This window comes from Colletes gigas, unplaced genomic scaffold (assembly GCF_013123115.1).
Source record: "Colletes gigas isolate AHSC1104 unplaced genomic scaffold, ASM1312311v1 Colletes_gigas_Sc00014, whole genome shotgun sequence".
Lineage (NCBI taxonomy): Eukaryota > Metazoa > Arthropoda > Insecta > Hymenoptera > Colletidae > Colletes > Colletes gigas.
Window position 1 is genome coordinate 2,494,675 of NW_025106643.1, and position 20,825 is coordinate 2,515,499.

The following is a 20,825-nucleotide window of genomic DNA, read 5'->3' on the forward strand; positions in this document are numbered from 1 at the left end:
CAATTGTTGATCGTTATTTAAAAAAAAATTTGCTTCTCTCTTTTTGTCATAAAGACTAAGAGAGGTAAGTAAAAATTCTTCCATTAACACCTTCACTGCCAGATCGAAACCGTATAATATTCCGCGCAAGTAAAATTTTTATTTTGGACCATTGTAAGCTACATAACCTAAAATTTGTTTCTGTTAACTTGAGAATTAATTTTTCTAGTATCATAATGGTAAATCCTGTCACCCATATATGGCAGTCAAAGCGTTAAAGAATGGAAATGATAAATCGATGTACTGATCGCACCAAGGCTGGAAAAGTATAAGAAAAATAAAAGATACGGTCACCTGCGATACAGTTCACGGTAGAAAATCAATTTACGCTTCTTTTCGAAATTTGATTTATAAAAATATTGTATCCTCCGAGAAAAAGCCAGCCATACGAATGTAATGTCGCTTGAGGCACACGTATAGCCTTTGTGGTTGTGGCGTCGAGGTTGGCGATGGCCGTGGCGTCACAGCGCGTAAAATGAACTCTTTGGACGAGGGTTCGGGGAATGTTGTGTATTTGCCATCTCCGGCACCGTCCGTTTCAGGATGACTATTAACGGAAGTCATTAGAAGCGCAGCCTGGAGCACAAGCAAATATCAATTGAATAAAATAAAAAACCTAGATTAAAATAAATAAAATTTGATACCCTTTGAGCGTCTCTGAACATTGTCGTTATTCGACAACCACCAATAGTCCCTGAAGAGCCACCCGGCACCTCCACTTCCTTTCCTCGCATCAACTGAATGAGAAATGAAGTGAATTGTTTAGAGTCATTGTTGCCTCCCAGTTTGTGTTGCAGGGAATTGACTTGGGCGACCAAAGCTTCGACTCCTTTTATATCATGAGTGATTTCCTGGTAAAATGAAACGTTGTTTTAGTTAGAAAATCTCGTTTTGGCTACAAATTATGCACTTATAGATATACCTCATACAAATGTATCTTCTGTTGCAGAGGCTTTGTAACATACTGCAATTTATTCAGTATACTGTGTATGACATCAGGCAAATTTGGTAGAGCATCCTGCTTTTGTTGACTTAAGGTGTAAAGTGCAGCGTGGGTTAAAGTTGGTAAAAGAAACTGAGCAATCTGTCCTATTCGTTTCGAACTCAAATAATGCAAGGCCTTCTCTGCCTCCCTCGTGTCGTCGAATAATCTCCTTTGTCGATGCGCTGGGACTGGCTGCGCTGAACTCCAGGTTGTAGACCAAGGATTATTGGGAATTAGCATTCTTTCAGATAAACATCCTGTTTATTGAGTGGTTTTATTAATTCTTTGTTATGCAAGCGCATGAAAGGTTTGCACAGTTTTATTATAACATGAAAAATAAGGGAATTAGGAAAAGAACCTGCAGGTTGACCCCATTCGTCTGTTTCACCATTTTCGATCCAATCCCTTGGGGAATACCATCGAATGAAGTCTTCCAAAACTGCCCCCGGATTCGCTGCCTATGATTGCAAATATCAGCCTGATTGTTATTTGATTAAAAAAAAGAAATGCATTTTTGCCACTCAATTGGCAGAAAATATAAATAAATGCAAAAAGATTAAAAGCAAGACGGTGTACTTTGATATATGAATATCAATTTATTATATGCCACTGTTGTTACCTTGAAAGATTCCATGTCAGATAACAGCGAAGCACTCATTAATCTGGCCCGCATTTCCGAAGCATATTTATCAGTTCCAAGCTGTATCATAACTTGTGCATCCTCCTCGAGTTGGTCTTCTGTTTTCAGCACAGGGTCTTGCGTTACTGGCAAATAAAGAGTATCGCCCGTTTGCACCAATCTAAAATTGATTATTTCTAATTTATAATATCTGTGTTTGTTACACGGTACTCTTACAACGCGTTTACCCCATATAACGCGGGGATTTCCCACGCTATATTTCTGTACTGTGTAATTTACAATGATTTGTACAGTTCATAATCTATTTCGCGTACGTTTGCACACTGTGTCAACTGTGTTCTTATGAAATTAAATTATTTTATTAAATTTGTGTTCCTAGTTTTTGAATTGTAAAAACATTAATTATACATATATCTGTGGTAACACCCTTAACGAGAAAAGTTAAACGTGAATCATTTGTACATAACGCGTTATACGGGGCCATACGAGCGCGTTGTACGAGCATTTTCTACCGTGTTATAGGGGGGATTACTGTACATTTGTATTTAACACTTTGAATGTTTGTTTCAATATAAATGTTACAGCCTTTTATTCTCAATTATATTTAGTACGAATAATTCACCCAGTGTGCCACTTTTCAGGCAATTTACAATAAAAGAAAAATAAATTGAACGATTTCTTTCACGTAAAATTTAAAAAATAATTTTACTTAAACGAAGGATGTTTGGCTAATCTTCCTGAGGGTTTATTCCACAATAGATATTTCGCTTTCTGTTGCGTCCTTGTCGTCGAGTCGTCCTCGTTTGTTGGTTCCTCGCTGGTGCACTCGAAAAACTCCTCTTCTTCCGATTCTGTTAAAATCGAACGAGAATTAGAAGCAAAGTTAGGCCAACGGTACTTTCAAAACGATAATAATGATTAAAATAAAGGATGTTGAGCATTCTGGCTACTTGTAATTAGTTTAATTATCAACAGTGGAAGTTACAATAAAATTCTTGTGAAATAATTTTATAATATGAAAAAAAGTTATTTAATCACATATCCAATGAAAATTATCAATAATTAAATATAATGTCTTTCATTTTATATTCCACGGCGAAATATCGAACTCTTATTATTGTATACATATAATGGATGTTTTAAATGATTAAAAATCCTTGAAGGAGCAAATCTTCAATACATAACTATCATTTTAGAGTATCATGTAACATAGTTTTAATAGTGATATGAAATAATAAAAAAATTATATGAGTGCAACGATACCTGTCTCAAAATCGTCAGTATCCACACTCTGAGATCTGTGCGCCAATTCTTCTCTAGCTTTTTTCTTTTCGATGCAACAATTCATCATCTGAAATTAGACGAATAATAAACAAGTATTTTACACATTGAAAAAAGCAAGTTAAATATTTTTTACGGAGCCAGAGAACTTTACCTGAAGCTTTTGATGCAATATACAGGTCCTTACGGAATCTGGAAAACCTGGAGTGACTCTGGAAAAGAAAAACAGGTGGAAATTTTATATCTAAACAGATTTGTTGCTCAATTTATTCGAGACAATCGACGTTTTATTCTCCGACTATATTTGAATATTTATTTTAGCGCTAATACAATAATTCTATATAAAAAAACATGTTTTATCGTTATGAATTATTATTTTTCTCTTTTACATAAATTTTGGTATTTGATTTTCTTCGTTTTCTACGAGTTATTAACTAACTCAATAGTGATAGTTATTAGTCAACTACCCCGAACGATCATTTGAATACGACATATTTTGAAATACTCATTTAATAGTGAGGACAAAAATATTTACATATTCGACTAATTTTTCGATAAATACCACTTTCATTCAACAATTCTTACGATTGATTCAACATCGATCGCTAGAATATCTAAAAAAACTATTGATTTCGACGAAACTTTTCCTTTCTGCATACAAAAAACTTGTCCTTCAATGGAGCACTTTTTCACAGCATAAACACTATCTACATTACGTAAAAAAATCAAACATCCTTCGTTCAATGTGAAATTTAGACCATCCGTCGACTAAAGAAATATTCCCCGTACGCGATGTCCAATAAACAGTCGTGTCTTGCTAATCTCTGCATATTTCTAAATAAAAAAAATAAACTTAACAGCACAAAGTATGTACTTTACCCACAGGAACATTGGCTAAAAGAAAAGTGTTGAAAATTTCAAGAAAAAAAATTCCCAAAGAGCACTATTTTCGTTAACTCTTTATCGAGGACGATCTCTTGTAAGATCGAACCTGATTTTTGAAAAATCGGGACACTGGTTCGGCGATTCATGGTCGAGGAGTTGCTTCCGAACCTGTGTTCTATCTACCCTGCCCTACCTCGGCCAGCACCGGTACGAGACGAGATTCTAGAGGGGGTCAAACAGCAGCGAATTCTTCCAGTCTAGTCGAAGTCCGTGATGCCGATGCCACCGAGACTAAGTTAACGGTTCCGTTTCCAGTTCCGAAGGTGTCGCTGCCCGTGGATCACGTTAAACATCGATCTTCCCGTGAAAATCGTGATTTTTGTTCGTTCCACCACCGACGTGATCGACTTTTTAAGCTTTTCATTTCCGGCCGCGGGGACAACAGGTGGCATCGGCTAATACGACAGCATTCCTGCCGCGGCTGCGTGTAAAACCGTACGAAACGGTTTCGGGGAACGGACAGCTCCGGTTTTCATGTTTCCCGTGGCATATACGTGATCTCTTTAAGAGGTGGGACCGATTTTCGTAGCTGGAACACGTCATGGGCCAAAACTGGCTGTGATCGAACGTCAACAAATATGCGTAAGTAAATTCCTACACGGATTCTCTTACTTTTTCGTTTTGGAATGCCAACTCGCCGCGTATCTCACGTCGACGATTTTTTTCTTAAATTTACGAACTGAAAATTCTTTCCCCAGTCAGGAAATTAAAGACTGCGAAATTCTTACGTTTCTATGTTTTGTCCCCCGAAAGAGTCGTACGTCGACAAAACAGGATCTATCAACGAGTCGTTGATCGAGCACTGCAACGTGCAAACGTTTATCGCGTGGAAATAAGCGCTTCGAAAGTGTAACGCCGTGCCTTTAATCAGGTTTTCTGCTTAAAACTAACGATAACTGAACAGTGGTACCTCTTCGAGTTAAATCTTCTTTCGATGAAGCAACTTTTTAAATGTGTTTCGAGGAAGAATAGAAATAAAGTGACCATTAGTAACCGTCTATAAACGTGGGTAAACTCTCCTAATAGGTAATTATCGAAACAAAAGGTTTGCAGCTTACGTGCACATTCACTGGCCGTGTAAACGATCAATTGTCAATATTGCTTTAGGGTTGTACGGCGCACGTGTAACGAAAATCATCGAGCACGCATATTTCGGTTTACGGTGCCCCGTGGACAGTCCTCTGAACTCCTCAAACACCATGAAAGACTATAGTTATTGCGGCACCTACGCATGCACACCATGGATATCGTCTTCGGCGTATACTGGCCGACCTTGAACCATGTACTACACGAGACTGATATACACAGTGTGCTTCTCGTACACCACCATATGTATGGGGAGATGACTTTATATTTTGATTCCATTCGATATTTTCATTGGAACGATCTCGAGTTTTTTAAACAAGTTTCTTTTTTTATCTGTATAGTTGTACTGTTCGTTTTACAAATTATGACAAGTTATGACAAATGCACCGAGCAATGCTTCCCAATCGTTGTTTTCTGCGACAATATTTACACGATTACGTTTACGAAGATTCATTTAAAAGCAACTTTAAGAGAAATTAACATGTCAAATGTTTTTCATTTAAATTATTATTTATTTTAAATTATTTGAACGATGATTGACTTTGTTTTTGCGTAAACAGATGTTTTGTGGATTCTTTTACGATCGATGTAGAAGATCGATCTATTATCGCCAGTGTGATTAATAATAAGGCTATTTCGAAACGAGGAAAATGTGAAAAACGTTTGCATCCGGCTGTTCCAGATAGTTTTACGACGAAAAATCGGAAACTCTGATAATTCCGTCCTATCTGGCAACTATTACAAAGAAATTTCTATAATTTCCTCGTGCAAAATTCAACAAGCGTGGCGATACTGGTTCGCTTGCCCAGTTGCCTGCTCGCCATGACCATCGAACCATGGTATTCTCTTGCCTCGATTCTTTCATTCCATTACCTGTTCTTCCTATATACGTGTATATATTTCACCAAAAGAATGCACTTAAGGAGGCACGGGATCCCCAAAATTGAACACTTTCTTTTCCACAAATTTGTGTGTTGAGATCTCCAAAAATGATATGCAACTGGTCCCATATTGAAACTCGCGTTATTCGAGAAACTATAAGATCGTTAAAGTAAACAATATACTCGACTGGTTATAACAGTGTTTCTCAATGTTTTTCTCATTGTTCGTTAAAAAAAAATGAAGATTGTTTACTCAAAGAATCCATTGAATTCGAATCTATCGATTGCGCCAGTCACATCAGAAACATTAGTGTTTCTTCGATTCCTTTTTCAGCTAACTATCGCTTATATAATTTAGAAGCGTGTTACGAGCCATTACCTTGTTGCATTATGAAATTATTCCCCACCAGAAAGAGCACCGATGGTTTATCACGACTCTCTAATATCACTTCCTAATCCCACCTTTTCCATTTTTCGTTAAGTAGCTGGGATTATTCGAAGTTGCCCTGAGCAATATTGTGGAAATAGCTTTCCCTGATATAAGAACATTTTTTTATTTCAGTATACGAAGTATAGATAAGTAGGCTATTTCTCACTTTCATAGGGTTGAAATGGTAGGAAATTTCATATGATTATTAGTGATTTTAATGCAAATTTGTCTACGTCAACAACATTTATACAGAGAAAAATTTTAATGGGATAAATTAAATTAAAAAATTTCAAATCGTTCTGGAAAAATTATTCTCGGTTGCGGAGGTCAATTACAATCATTTTTGGTCATTACACATACCCCCGAAATCCTACCCACTTTCTGGAAAAAAATTCGAGAAGGTATGAAATTTTTCGACGCAAAAAAAAATTTCAAATCGTTTTGGAAAAATTATTTTCGGTTGAAAGAGTCAATTACAATCATTTTTGGTCATTGCATATACCCTCGAAATCCTACCCAATTTCTAGAAAAAAATTCGAAAAGCTATGAAATTTTTCGACGAAAATAAAAATTTCAAATCGTTCTAAAAAAATTATTTTTGGCTGCAGGGGTGAATTGCAATCATTTTTGGTCATTAGTCATACCCTCGAATTCCTACCCACTTTCGAGAAAAAAATTCTTTACCGAAAATCTAATGTGACGTCAGAAATGCTTCCTTGAAATGTCATGTGAATCTTTAAAATGTCATAACTCCTGAACGGATTGGAGGATTTTGATGTTTAAAAAGGCAAACGACGCGTATTTTAATGGAGAATATGTAGATATTATAAAAATATTCGAAAAGTTGTTCCTTGACCCCGAAAAATGAGAAAAACCCCATAAAAATGGTCCAATATTCAAACGACCATAACTCCTACAATAGTGAATATATTTAAATGAAATTTTTTTCTGAAGCAGAGCCCATGTGTACCTACAAAAAAGTATTAGACAACTTTTCTGTAGAGCGTCAAACAAATTGATTAAAAATGAAAAACGAATTTTTAAGAAAAATCGACAAGGGTAGGCGCGTAAATTTTTCGGCGAAATTGAAAAGTTTCAAATCATTCTGGAAAAATTATTTTTGGTTGCAGGGGTCAATTACAATCATTTTTGGTGAATAGGCATACCCTTCAAATCCTATCCATTTTCTAGAAAAAAATTCGAGAAATTGTGAAATTTTTCGATAAATTAAAAAACTTCAAATCGTTCTGGAAAAATTATTTTCGGTTGTAGGGGTCAATTACAGTCATTTTTGGTCATTAGATATATTCTCGAAATCCTACTCACTTCCGAGAAAAAAATTCGAGAATGTGTGAAATTTTACAACGAAAAAAAATATTTCAAATCGTTCTAAAAAAATTATTTTTGCTTGCGGGGGTTAATTGCAATTATTTTTGGTCAATAGACATATCCCCGAATTCCTACGCAGTTTCGAGAAAAAAATTCGAGAAGCTATGAAATTTTTCGACGCAAAAAAAAATTTCAAATCGTTTTAAAAAAATTATTTTCGGTTGTGGGGGTCAATTACAATAATTTTTGGTGAACAGACATACCCCCAAATTCCTACCCACTTTCTAGAAAAAAATTCGAGAAGGTATGAAATTTTTCGACGAAAATAAAAATTTCAAATCGTTTTGGAAAAATTATTTTCGGTTGCAGGGGTCAATTACAATTATTTTTGGTCATTACACATACCCCTGAAATCCTGCGCATTTTCGAGAAAAAAATTCAGAACTATTGAAACTTTAAACGTTAATAACTTTTTAACGAAGCCTCCATCAACAAATTATGAAATATACATATTTATTAATAACTGTACAAAGTTAGTACAACTGCTCCAATATACTGTTCGATCGCTGCTAGTTTTCCTGAATGGGATATTACGTGGTCGATCTTATGACAGTTTCTTGAACAATCAATTGCACGAATTATAGGAAGTTCTATTAGATGTTGTGTGTCACGTGTGATTTATGCATGACGATGCACCGTTCCATTTCAGTCGAGCCACATGCACAGTGTAGTTCCTGAATGAACGATTTTTCAACAGAGAAATAGGTCCCGCAGGGCCTCGATAATGTTAGAAAATAGGAAAACTGTTTTTACTACTAAAAGTGGACAAATTTGATACGTTCTAAACTGGTACTGGGAAGGTTTTGCAACATCGTTGCTCGTTTTTTTCTTAACGTGCTCAACTCGGTGCGAAATTCCTTACCTTCTTCATCGTGTGGCTCAAGAGATCGGATAATGGACGTTTGGAATCGTTATAAACATCTAACGAGCATTTTTCTACAGTTAAAGTTTGTCTGAATTATTAAAATGTTGCCAGACACTAAAATCAAGCATCACTGGTGACTCTGAGTCAATTTAATGATTCTGTTCTTTAATGTATCGACATCTAACCAGTTCTTCGCTACAAAAAACAACAGAAAACTACTGTAGGTGTGATACGGTTCGAGTTTATATAATCAGTGTTATCGAATCTAATGCCAGCTAACCGTACGATCTTAATTGCCCAAAGGTAGCTCTTTTCTTTAACATAGACTCAATTAATCGTGAATTTTTGCTTCCTTCAACTTACTTGCTCTTGCCACGCAGCCATTTACTTTCTTTTCTTTCGTTCAATTAAGCGCGACACCTTTTTCCGTTTGAAATGTGCAGAATCATAGTTTATTAGAAGACTATGGCAGAGTATCAATACAGAAATGATACTTATTAACGTTCGATAATTGAGGAGTTGCTTTTTAAAACCTGTATTTGAAAGAAATGGAAATTACACGTTATATAAATTTTTATATCGATTCTAAATAGATATCTTTGTTTCAATGTGTCTTAAATCCAGATTTTTCTTTATTTTATCAATTGACGTTTGCAAGAGTTATTCACGACATAAAAATTAAAGAACAATCAATAAAAAAAACGTTTTGTTACGTTCGGTGAAATTAATTTGAATGTCAATAACCGTAGAGGTTCGTTACGCTCAAACGGTCGATCTCGATCAACGGTGATGATCGATACGGTAGAGGTAAGGCGAGATCATAAGACAGTTTTTACGGATTGCTTCTTTCAACCAGATCGAGTTCCATTGCGGGTTAGGGTATAAGTACCCCGTTTAGTGCACGCTTAATCTCTCCTTCTCTCTCTCCATTCAAGGGGAAATTATTGCGACCATAGTCTATGAAGATTTTACCCACTTAGAAGCAATTCCATCCCAGCCAGGCTTGGAATTGCATCGTATTGCATTCGGAGAAAGGTACGTGCGCCGGTGCGCGATCGTTCCGTGGTCGAGTTTTTCGCATACTCGGGAAAATAAACCACAGAAGTGAATGTTAATAAACGAAGGATTTCTCTTTTACGCCGTGAAACCCTGAAACGGGTGAATAAACTGGAATAGCGTTTCATGAACGTCGCGCCGATCGACGGAAATCTTTCAATTATTGCAATTTCGCGGCAACGGCCATTCAAATCAGTATTATCACACAGGCAGACCAGATAACAATGTTTCAAATGATCGAACGAAGTTCTGTATCTTTCGAGGGATTCAAAAGAATTTTATTCGATTAATCATTCGCAGACTTCTGAGCAATGTTTCGTTTGGACGAACTTTTATCGTAAATAACAGTTCATTCGGAACGCTGTATGTTATCCGGATAAAAATTATGCCCAACGATAGTTCGTACTGACCCACATCCCAGGAAGGTCGAGGAAAACTGAGTTTAGCGCGAACGTCGGAGCTCTCATTTCCGGAACCACTTCTTAACTTCCGTCAAGGGACTGGTGGCGTAATTGCGGATGTATTTGGCGTTCTGTAATTATGACCGACGAGCGCGTTTGGAAAAATTTACCGATTTACTATCGCCTAACGCGTCTTATGAACAGGCTAGGTATGAAAAAAATGCGTATCGAATTTGTATTGTTTCCTTTTTCCCTAATGTTCTTGTACACCTTCATTTCCAACGATACCGAACGCTTCGAGCAGCTGTCGACGCTTCAAGAAATTATTATTTAAAGGAACGTTATTTTCTATCGCAAATAACGAGTTCTAGGTTTCGAATAGAGAAACAAAATTGATAGAAAGATTATTATTGCATTATTGACAGACGTAACAAAGTTTAACGTGGGTTAGCGTTCTCCAAAATGGCTGCCCGATGTACGAGACGGGAAAACTAAATTCAACTGCAATGTCGCTTACGAAACTCGGGTTATTCGACACTGGAACTACCAAACCAGTCAAAATGACCCATAATTATTCGTAATTTCTGATAAAACTTTTTTTTGAAAAATCGTAATCTTCTATAAGAGTATGATCTTCAATTAAATTTCTTTGGTACAAATAAACACACTGTAATTGTCGGTAGTTCTATAGTGTTAAACGAAATATCTCCCTATGCATATTTCGACGATGAACTAGAAAAGAAAAGCAGGAAGAGACACGAGGTATCCCCGTTCTTCCTATTGCGAAAAAGAAACGATTGTGAGTTTGAACTCCCAAGAGGTGAGATAATCTTAACGACCGTGTTCTCTTAATTAGAGAAATGTAAAGAAATACATGCGGTCCCCGATTGTGGCAATGGGGGTCTACACGTATCTGGTGACGTAAAATGGAAACAAACATAATGAGTAACGAAGATGATTGCCCTTCTCGACTAGGTTTACGTAATGTCAATGGCTACACGGAGAAACACGAAAGATGCGACGATGGGTGAACGACTCCGAGCATAATCCACTGGAAGAGACGTTCAGATTCATAGTTATAGTAGTTATTGCTCTATACAGCGGGTTTTTTTTTTTGAAAATGGTAATTAGTGTGACAACGATCCTACATTTCCTCGTTATTGTCTCCTCCCTTCTTTCCCTTGTGCGTTTCTGTGTTCCGTCGCGTTTGGTTTTCCATTGTTTCGACGGTTCTCACGACACGCAATGAAACAGACCGGCGGCGTTACGTTCTTGCGACGTAATTCGGTCGATTTTCTCTTCCAGAGGAAGAGAATTGTTCCAATTTATCTTGATGCTCGATCTCGTTCGCGGGTCGCCGAAATGGAAAATAAAAAAAAATCAAAAAACGGACGATTAACGTAACCGTTGCCATTGTTAACAGCGACTCGAAGAAATATTCGGCCGAACATTGTATTATTGTTACCGCGAGAATGCTATTGGGAAACGCTGAATTAATTTAGACTCTGTTGCATTCGATGTGTCAATCTTCCAGCGTGAAATGTTTTAGCGTTTTTTTTTTTTAATTTTCGTAATTTTTTTCAAGGAAACTATTACACTTTTTGCAGTCAAATTTACAAGGTTTATTTATATGCGTTGGAATAACGTTTAGAAATTTTTTAAGTTAAAATTGGTGGCGCCGGATTAAACTGGGGAAAGTTAGAGATTGTCGGCTGAAAATTGGTTTAAATGTCAGCTAAGAAAGTACTTGCACTATCTTGCTCTGACATTTCTTTTTATTGAAATATTATATAAGCAAGTGTGCGATAACTGATTAAATTTATCGACAAGTAACGAATTCCATGAGATATCGGAACGATTGCAGCTGAGTTCGAGACACCACAGAACCAGTAAAGTAACATCGACAGAACTTGTGGTAAAAACCGCGGTTAACCGTACGTACGTCGAACAAATGCGACGCAGAAACGGAAGAGCATTAACGCCTAAAAAGTCCATTGCTTTCTAACGACGGGAAATAGTGAAATTGTACGCTGAATTTGTTTAGAGTCGTTTGTATGAATTGCCCAGCGAGATTCCAGTTTCTACGATTCGCGTCTTCCATGATCGTTTCAAATCGGTCGACTTTGCAGTTTTCGTTTCTTATTGAAAAAGTAGCTTATATATTTCAAAATTCATGGAATTCTTAATATTATACAGGTCAAAATAAGACGAAAATCAAGAATACCAATTTGTTGATGGAGGCTTTGTTAAAAAGTTATTAACGTTTAAAATTCCGTCAGTTCTGAATTTTTTTCTCGAAAATGCGCAGGATTTCGAGGGTATGTCTATTCACCAAAAATGGTCTTAATTGACCCTCGGAACTAAAAATAATTTTTTTGAAACGATTTGTAAATTTTTAATTTCGCCGAAAAATGTAGGCACCTAGACGAATTTTTTTCTCGAAAATGCGTGGGAATTCGGTGGTATGCCTAATCAACAAAAATGATCGTAATTGATCCCTGCGATCGAAAATAATTTTTTTAGAACCATTTGAAATTTTTTTTTTCGCCGAAAAATTTGGGCACAGACGAATTTTTTTCTCGAAAATGCGTAGGATTTCGAGGGTATGTCTATTCACCAAAAATGGTTGTAATTAATCCTCGGAACTAAAAATAATTTTTTTGAAACGATTTGAAAATTTTTAATTTCGCCGAAAAATGTAGGCAACTAGACGAATTTATTTTTCGAAAGTGCGTAGGATTTCGAGGGTATGTCTATTCACCAAAAATGGTCTTAATTGATCCTCGGAACTAAAAATAATTTTTTTGAAACGATTTGAAAATTTTTGTTTTCGCTGAAAAATGTAGGCACTATCCCTGTCGATTTTTCTTAAGAATTCGTTTTTGATTTTTAATAAATTTGTTTGACGCAGCACGGAAATGTTGTCTAATACTTTTTTGTAGGTACCAATGAGTACTACTTCAGAAAAAAATTTCATTGAAATATATGCATTATTGTAGGAGTTATGGTCGTTTGAAAATTAGACTATTTTGTCTGAGGTTTTTCTCAATTTCAGGGGTCAAGCAACAACTTTTCAAATATTTTTGGAATTTCTACATATTCTCCACTAAAATACGCGTTGTTTGCCTTTTTAAACATTAAAATCGGCCAATCCGTTCAGAAGTTATGACGTTTTAAAAATTTGCTTAAAATTTCAGTGAAACATATCAACGGTATGGTCAGACATGTAATTTTCAGTAATTAATTTTTTTCTCGAAAACGCGTAGGAATTCGGGGGTATGTCTATTGACCAAAAATGATTGTAATTGACCCCCGCAACCGAAAATAATTTTTTTAAAACGATTTGAAATTTTTGAATTTAATTGTTAATAACTTTTCAACGAAGCCTCCATCAACAAATTGGTGTTCTTGATTTTCGTCTTATTTTGGCCTCTAGAATCCCCCATTAAAATTTTTCCCAGGGTTGGTCGAACACCCTGTATAAACAATTTCATAGGAAGTTCAACATACTTTAATTAGAATCAAAGCTGAAAGTATTAGATTTGTTGCATGTATTATTTAAGAATATTCCACACATTTTGTCAATTTAAATACAATTGACGATATAGAATATTTTATTAATAACTATGTACGATAACATGTACGATGTTTCTAAATATTTTTTAATTTCTAATAAAAAAAAGCGATGTAAGCAACAATAAACATTGTCAGATGCCGTGCACCTCGTGGCGTTTTCCTTTCACTTTCCGTCAGTCGGTACGCAAGAGGCTCAGCATCAGAATATGAAAGATCGTTTCTGCGAAGAAAACGGTACTTTCCCTCGGATAACTGCACAGTATCGGACCTACGCGCATGCAGTTATCTGGGGAATACAGTATCTGAGAAAACTTCTCGACAAAAAAGATTTATTTGGTCAAAGTGTTGATGTAAACATCGAGAAGAAGATTTTCGACATTTTGACTAAGAATCGCTGATATATTTTCGTGATTTATTATACATTTAATCTTTGTATTAACGTTTCAACCTTCGATCGAAAGATTTCTAAAGAAATTAAAATTAATATTGATAGATGTACTAAAACTGGGTAATTATTACTATAAATGCAAAAGTAAGACACTTTGGTGTTAAGAGAACCGCTTTTAAAAAATTATCGAAACTACCGTTGTACAGTGTTGAAGAAAATTTGACGAGTATAGGAATATTTGTACCAGAAGTTGAGGAATTATTTTGTTATTACATGGTCAGCGAGTAGCAGAGTACGGAAACCTTATCTTTACGTGACGCGATGCGTGTTAATTAGAAAAACTGTGTGCACTTCCACGACCGTAAAAATCACGATCGAGAAAAAAGAATTGATACGATAAAATTCTAAGATTTAGTAAATTAATATTAAATTCGAAGGGGCACGAAAGAAAATTATAAATGTAAAAAATATAGATGATTTATATCTTTATCTTCCAAGTATAACTGTAGAAATATAATTTTTCTTTTCTATTTTAAATATAAATATTTGTGTATTTTTCATCTACGAATCTTGAGCGCTAAAAGTGCTAAAAGTGTTTCACTCTTTTCAGAGGAACACCTTCTAAAAATTTAACGTAATTAATAAAGAAAAACGTTTCGCGTTGAGTAATTAAATCGACATCGATATTGTTGATATTAATATTCGAACAGTGTATCGCGTTCTTCGTCATACTCGAAGGAAACTCATTCGCGAGAGCACTGCACACGTTTGCTTCCTGCAAGATGGAGCGAATAACAGTACATACTTGGATAGTTGATCCCGCATACTATTCCAACTGGTATAGTACGAACCGTTACAAGAATATGGAAAGTCTGACGGATCGCGAATACTAAAATCCACAGAATGCAGGAGACGAAAACAAATAACACAAAAGTTCATTTCGTCGAACACGGTCGCCATGACACACTCTGCATTAACAAAACGTCTGAATCGAAGAATTATTTTGTAAAAATGGGAATCAGTTACGATAAACCTCGTGTAACGTAGCTTAATGGGATATACATCATTTTGTACGATGTTTATGTTTCAGAACAATTTATGAAATGCATTTAGGCTCTCATTGTTATTTAGAAAGAATCCTCCAAGACATCTTATGAATAAATCATTTGCTTCAAGGTTTTCTCGTACGAATTTAATTGCTTTTTGTTCTTTTGAGATTAGATTGTATAATAGTACTTTAAATTAATTGTTCCCATTACGTAATTTGCCCTTTTGTTTCGAATTTTGAAATAAAATGTGCAATATGCATTTTCGAGTGTATGTTGCTTTAAGAGAATGCGAAAATGATTAATTTTTATATCTGAAATAATCAGACTGCTTTCTTTCTGCTTTCTTTTTCGTTTCAAACTGGGTCAGAATTTCATTAATTTCATTTAAAACTAGAATAGTTTGATATACAGCCGGATCACGAGCGATTAAAATTCGTGAAATTGTTGTCCTTTCTCTTCGCTAGAATTTCTCTAAATTGAAACTTTTCTAATTTAATGAATAGATTAACCAGTGACAGGAATTCCAGTGGCGTCCAAGAAACGTGAAACTATTTGGAATTGTGTTAAACCTCGATTTTAATTACCGTCTACCTGCTCAAACGCGGAATCTCATCTTTCAGGCAATGGCTACAGAAGCATGTACGTTTATCGCAGAGAGTAAGATACAAATGAAATTTCCAAGCATCGTATGCTCACGAAAGGGTACAAAGTTTGTCCAGAAAAAATTGTGACGATCTTAAATGCGTGTTTCTTTGCTTTCACAACCGTCGAAAATGAATGACGCGTGAGAAAACTCCTACGCAACAAAGGCTCACGATCTGCGCGTTTACATGGGCGGCTTGCATCGAAATCTTCTTCTTATTCCCCTGCTTTCTATTCCATTTAAACTCTGGAACAATTTCCTGGATTGTGGTAACAGTGTTCTCAAAATTTTACTTTACATTTCCATCGTTTAGTACAGTCAATCGCATGATACCTGTAGGATATCAGTTAAGGGGCCTTTCTACTTTGTGGGATTTAAAAAATTGATTTTTTTTAGTATTTGCTTTTAGTATGTAGTCTCGACAATATATCTACCAAATATTAAATTGAAATTTGAAAAACTAAGGAAGTTATAGCTTGCTGAAATGTACCACTCGCAGGTGTAACTGGACGTAAAATTTTAAGTTCCCTTTCTACTTTGTGGGAGTAAAAATTGAATTTTTTTTAGCATTTGCTTTTAGTATATAGTCTCGACAATATATCTACCAAATATTAAATTAAAATTTGAAAAAGTAATGAAGTTATAGCCTGCTGAAATGTACCACTCGCAGGTGTAACTGGACGTAAAATTTTAAGTTCCCTTTCTACTTTGTGGGAGTAAAAATTGAATTTTTTTTAGCATTTGCTTTTAGTATATAGTCTCGACAATATATCTACCAAATATTAAATTAAAATTTGAAAAAGTAATGAAGTTATAGCCTGCTGAAATGTACCACTCGCAGGTGTAACTGGACGTAAAATTTTAAGTTCCCTTTCTACTTTGTGGGAGTAAAAATTGAATTTTTTTTAGCATTTGCTTTTAGTATATAGTCTCGACAATATATCTACCAAATATTAAATTAAAAATCTGAAAACTAACGAAGTTATAGCCTGCTGAAATGTACCACGCGCAGGTAAAATTGGACGTAAAATTTTAAGTTCCCTTTCTACTTTGTGGGATTAAATGATTGAATTTTTTAGCATTTGCTTTTAGTATATAGTCTCGACAATATATCTACCAAATATTAAATTGAAATTTGAAAAACTAAGGAAGTTATAGCTTGCTGAAATGTACCACTCGCAGGTGTAACTGGACGTAAAATTTTAAGTTCCCTTTCTACTTTGTGGTATTAAAAAATTGAATTTTGTTTGCATTTGCTTTTAGTATATAGTCTCGACAATATATCTACCAAATATTAAATTAAAATTCTGAAAACTAACGAAGTTATAGCCTGCTGAAATGTACCACGCGCAGGTAAAATTGGACGTAAAATTTTAAGTTCCCTTTCTACTTTGTGGTATTAAAAAATTGAATTTTGTTTGCATTTGCTTTTAGTATGTAGTCTCGACAATATATCTACCAAATATTAAATTGAAATACTGAAAACTAACGAAGTTATAGCTTGCTGAAATGTACCACGCGCAGGTAAAATTGGACGTAAAATTTTAACTTGCCTTTCTACTTTGTGGTATTAAAAAATTGAATTTTGTTTGCATTTGCTTTTAGTATGTAGTCTCGACAATATATCTACCAAATATTAAATTGAAATACTGAAAACTAACGAAGTTATAGCTTGCTGAAATGTACCACGCGCAGGTAAAATTGGACGTGAAACTTTAAGTTGCCTTTCTACTTTGTGGGATTAAAAGATTGAATTTTTTTAGCATTTGCTATTAGTATGTAGTCTCGACAATATATCTACCAAATATTAAATTGAAATTCTGAAAACTAATGAAGTTATAGCTTGTTGAAATGTACCACATGCAGACGAAACTGTTGTTTGTTGATCAACAAAAACAGCGTAATCAATAGATATTATGCTTTGCAAAAATTCGTAAATATAGCTAAATATATAATAAATGTACCTACAAAACCTGGAATTAATCGCTCTTTAAAAGCCCGCAGAAAAAAATCACAAAGAAACATATTTTTCGTGCCTGCAAGGTAAAACGTCTGAAATGTTCCTTGGTGCAAAAAATGGATTTTTTATTTGAGAAAATTTAAAAAAATCAGGAGTGAATGGAGTAAACGGAACACAACAGTCGGGGAACCAGTGGCGAAAGAGCTTTTAAAGTTCCCTTGACGGAAGTATAGCTGGCTGGTGTGTGTGAGGCCTTTCAAAAAATGTGGAACATTAGCCGTGAGAACTAGCTATTTATCCCAGATAAACATTGACACTGTAGCGACCTATGGCTAATAGTATCGTATCCTATCGACATTCTAATCCACATTTTATCTTGCATAAATCTTCGTTAATAATAAGGCCCGATATTTCGTGCATGGGAGCAGGACGTAAAATCGAAAGAGAACGAAAGTGAAAGGTGCAAATTCCGTTGCCACTATACACCACGCGGCGAACGGACCACGTGCGTTCTGTACCACTTCATCTATTGCTAGATGAATGAAATAATAATGTATTTTTAACATAAAGCCCAGGGAAGTCCATAGCAAACAGCATGCTTCTCAGTTTTGAATTTTTCTAAATTTTATTTGATTCGACAACCCGATGAAACGTATTCTTAAATATGCTTTGACCCTTTGTCTTCAAACACGGCGAATAAAAATCGAAGAAAATGCATTGCAAAATAAATTTGATAAATATTTGCACGACGAAGTCCTAACGTATCAATTTGCATACAGGGTGTCCGGTCAACCCTGGGAAAAATTTTAATGGGGGACTCTGGAGGCCAAAATAAGACGAAAATCAAGAATACCAATTTGTTGATCGAGGCTTTGTTAAAAAGTTATTAACGTTTAAATTTCCGCCCGTATTTAATTTTTTTCTCGAAAATGCGCAGGATTTCGGGGGTATGTGTAATGACCCAAAATTATTGTAATTGACCCCCGCAAGGGAAGATAATTTTTTTAGAACGATTTGAAAAATTTTTTTTTCGCCGATTTTCAGCACCTATCTGATTTTTTTTCTCGAAAGTGGATAGGATTTCGATGGTACATGTATTCACAAAAAATGATTGTAATTAACCCCTGCAACTGAAGATAATTTTTTTAGAACGATTTGAAAAATTTTTTTTTCGCCGATTTTCAGTACCTATCTTAATTTTTTTCTCGAATGTGGATAGGATTTCGAGAGTAAATGTATCCACCAAAAATTATTGTAATTGACCCCCGCAACCGATGATAATTTTTTTAGAACGATTTGAAAAATTTTTTTTTCGCCGATTTTCAGCACCTACTCGAATTTTTTTCTCGAAACTGAGTAGGATTTCGGGGATATGTCTATTGACCAAAACTGATTGTAATTGACCCCTGTAGCCAAAGATAATTTTTTTAAAACGATTTGAAATTTTTGAATTTAATTGTTAATAACTTTTTAACGAAGCCTCCATCAATAAATATATATTCTTGATTTTCGTCTTATTTTGGCCTCTAGAATCCCCCATTAAAATTTATTTATACGATAACAAAACTTGAAATAATTATGAATCACGTTTTATGGCGAAATGTCGAAGCGTCTTCAATTTCGCCGCAAGCAATGATTTCTTCTAATTGTTAAATCACATTCTTCACGGAAAAGGTCATCTAGTCAAGTACACTAATGGAATGTTGGCGTATCAAATGATCTTAAACCGATTCGTAAGCACCGCGTAACAAAGAATAACTTTCACTCGATGACTCTTTTCATGGCTTAGACGAGAGCATTTAAAGAACTTTATGCTATTTTACCACGCGACATTTGCATTACGGAATTTTATGGTCTAAAAATTATTCAATCATTCGAGAAATTGGTACTTCGAAATCTCTGCGCGAAAAGTTTGTCCATTAACCTTTTACTCTGCCCACATTTATAACTGTGATGCACGATCGTGATCGTTTTGCAGAGCGAACGATCTTCTCCAACACCAAGGTCTCTGGCAAGGTAAAAATCTAACTATTCCCTGGCAATTGCGGTCTGTCACAGTCTGATAATCAGCGAGCCAAGTACGTTGATAAGCAGCAATACCCCGGATAATTAAGATACTAATTGCTTTTCATTGAAGTGCTCCTCGAATTAAATTCAGCATTTCACTGAACGAAGTTTCGATGGGAAGACTAAAAGTTTCTTCAAAAGAAACTGATTCTGATATCTTTCAGTGTATAAATCATTGTCTCGTTTAAGGATAAAATTTATGATCGAAGAATTAGTAGCCAGAATATACAGGGGGTTCGGTAATTGGTGGTACAAATTGCATTATGGTTATTCCACACGAGAAAATGCATTTAAAATCGTTTTCATACGAGACTTCGTTTTCGAGATTACTTTGAATATTTGAGGCGAGTTTATAAACGATGTCGATATTATTATTTGCTCTGTTTTTAAACTAACAATGATATTAACAACAAACTGATAGAATACACTGTTTAAAAACATGATTTTTATACATTTTTGAACTTATATCTCCGTTATTTATTTATATCCGCAGATAGGAAAGATTTCCACGATGAGATTAATTCTGTTGGAACTCAATAATTCATTAAATCGAGTAAGATTTATCTGATCGTTATGCAGCGTGTCCATTAAGATTTCCTAATCGAACAGTACCTTTATTTCCTACAAGACAGCTTCCTGCGTAAAATTCATCCGAATCGTGTTAGTTTTCCATGTTTTCCTAGGAACAATTTGGTACGCGGATGTTTTGAAACCAATTACGGTAGGAAGCATCGGGGGCATTTGCAATTTTTCCTAATCATTTTAACGAATCGTTCGTGACAAGATCTATTAATAATTATCAAGTAAATTTCCCTGTAATGCACGATGATGATCACGAGCGCCACGGTAACTAGTCTTGTGCTCCCATTAACAAGTGTTCCGTGATTTAGTAGCGTGACGAGAACATTAATTAATTAAGTATTCCAATCTGTCCTTATTCTTTTTCCCTCGACCTGTAATGAGACTCAAATCGTTGATTCCGCTCTAGAAATTCGACGATCGTACCGAACGAGAAACTTCCGGAATCTCTGTTACGTGTATCGACGCTTGTTAATTCCGTGAAGCTTTATACCTAAGTTATCCCGTTTCTCGTGAACATAGTGATCTAGGAGCATTGTCCTTTTTATGCTTTCAGGTAAAATCA

At 35.2% G+C, this 20,825-nt stretch overlaps 1 protein-coding gene across 1 annotated transcript in view; it reads right to left on the reverse strand.

The window, feature by feature from the left end:
* Nucleotides 1-35: 35 nt before the first annotated feature.
* Nucleotides 36-20,825, reverse strand: part of LOC122399570 (rab3 GTPase-activating protein catalytic subunit) — a 29,863-nt gene continuing 9,073 nt past the window's right edge. The window contains exons 7-14 of the mRNA XM_043400337.1: nt 3,100-3,157; nt 2,928-3,015; nt 2,374-2,515; nt 1,644-1,824; nt 1,383-1,482; nt 962-1,281; nt 684-890; nt 36-615 (exon numbers count right to left, since the gene is read on the reverse strand). Coding sequence (XP_043256272.1) covers nt 388-615; nt 684-890; nt 962-1,281; nt 1,383-1,482; nt 1,644-1,824; nt 2,374-2,515; nt 2,928-3,015; nt 3,100-3,157 — 1,324 coding nt within the window. The 3' untranslated portion in view covers nt 36-387. The remainder of the gene's footprint in view (nt 616-683; nt 891-961; nt 1,282-1,382; nt 1,483-1,643; nt 1,825-2,373; nt 2,516-2,927; nt 3,016-3,099; nt 3,158-20,825) is intronic.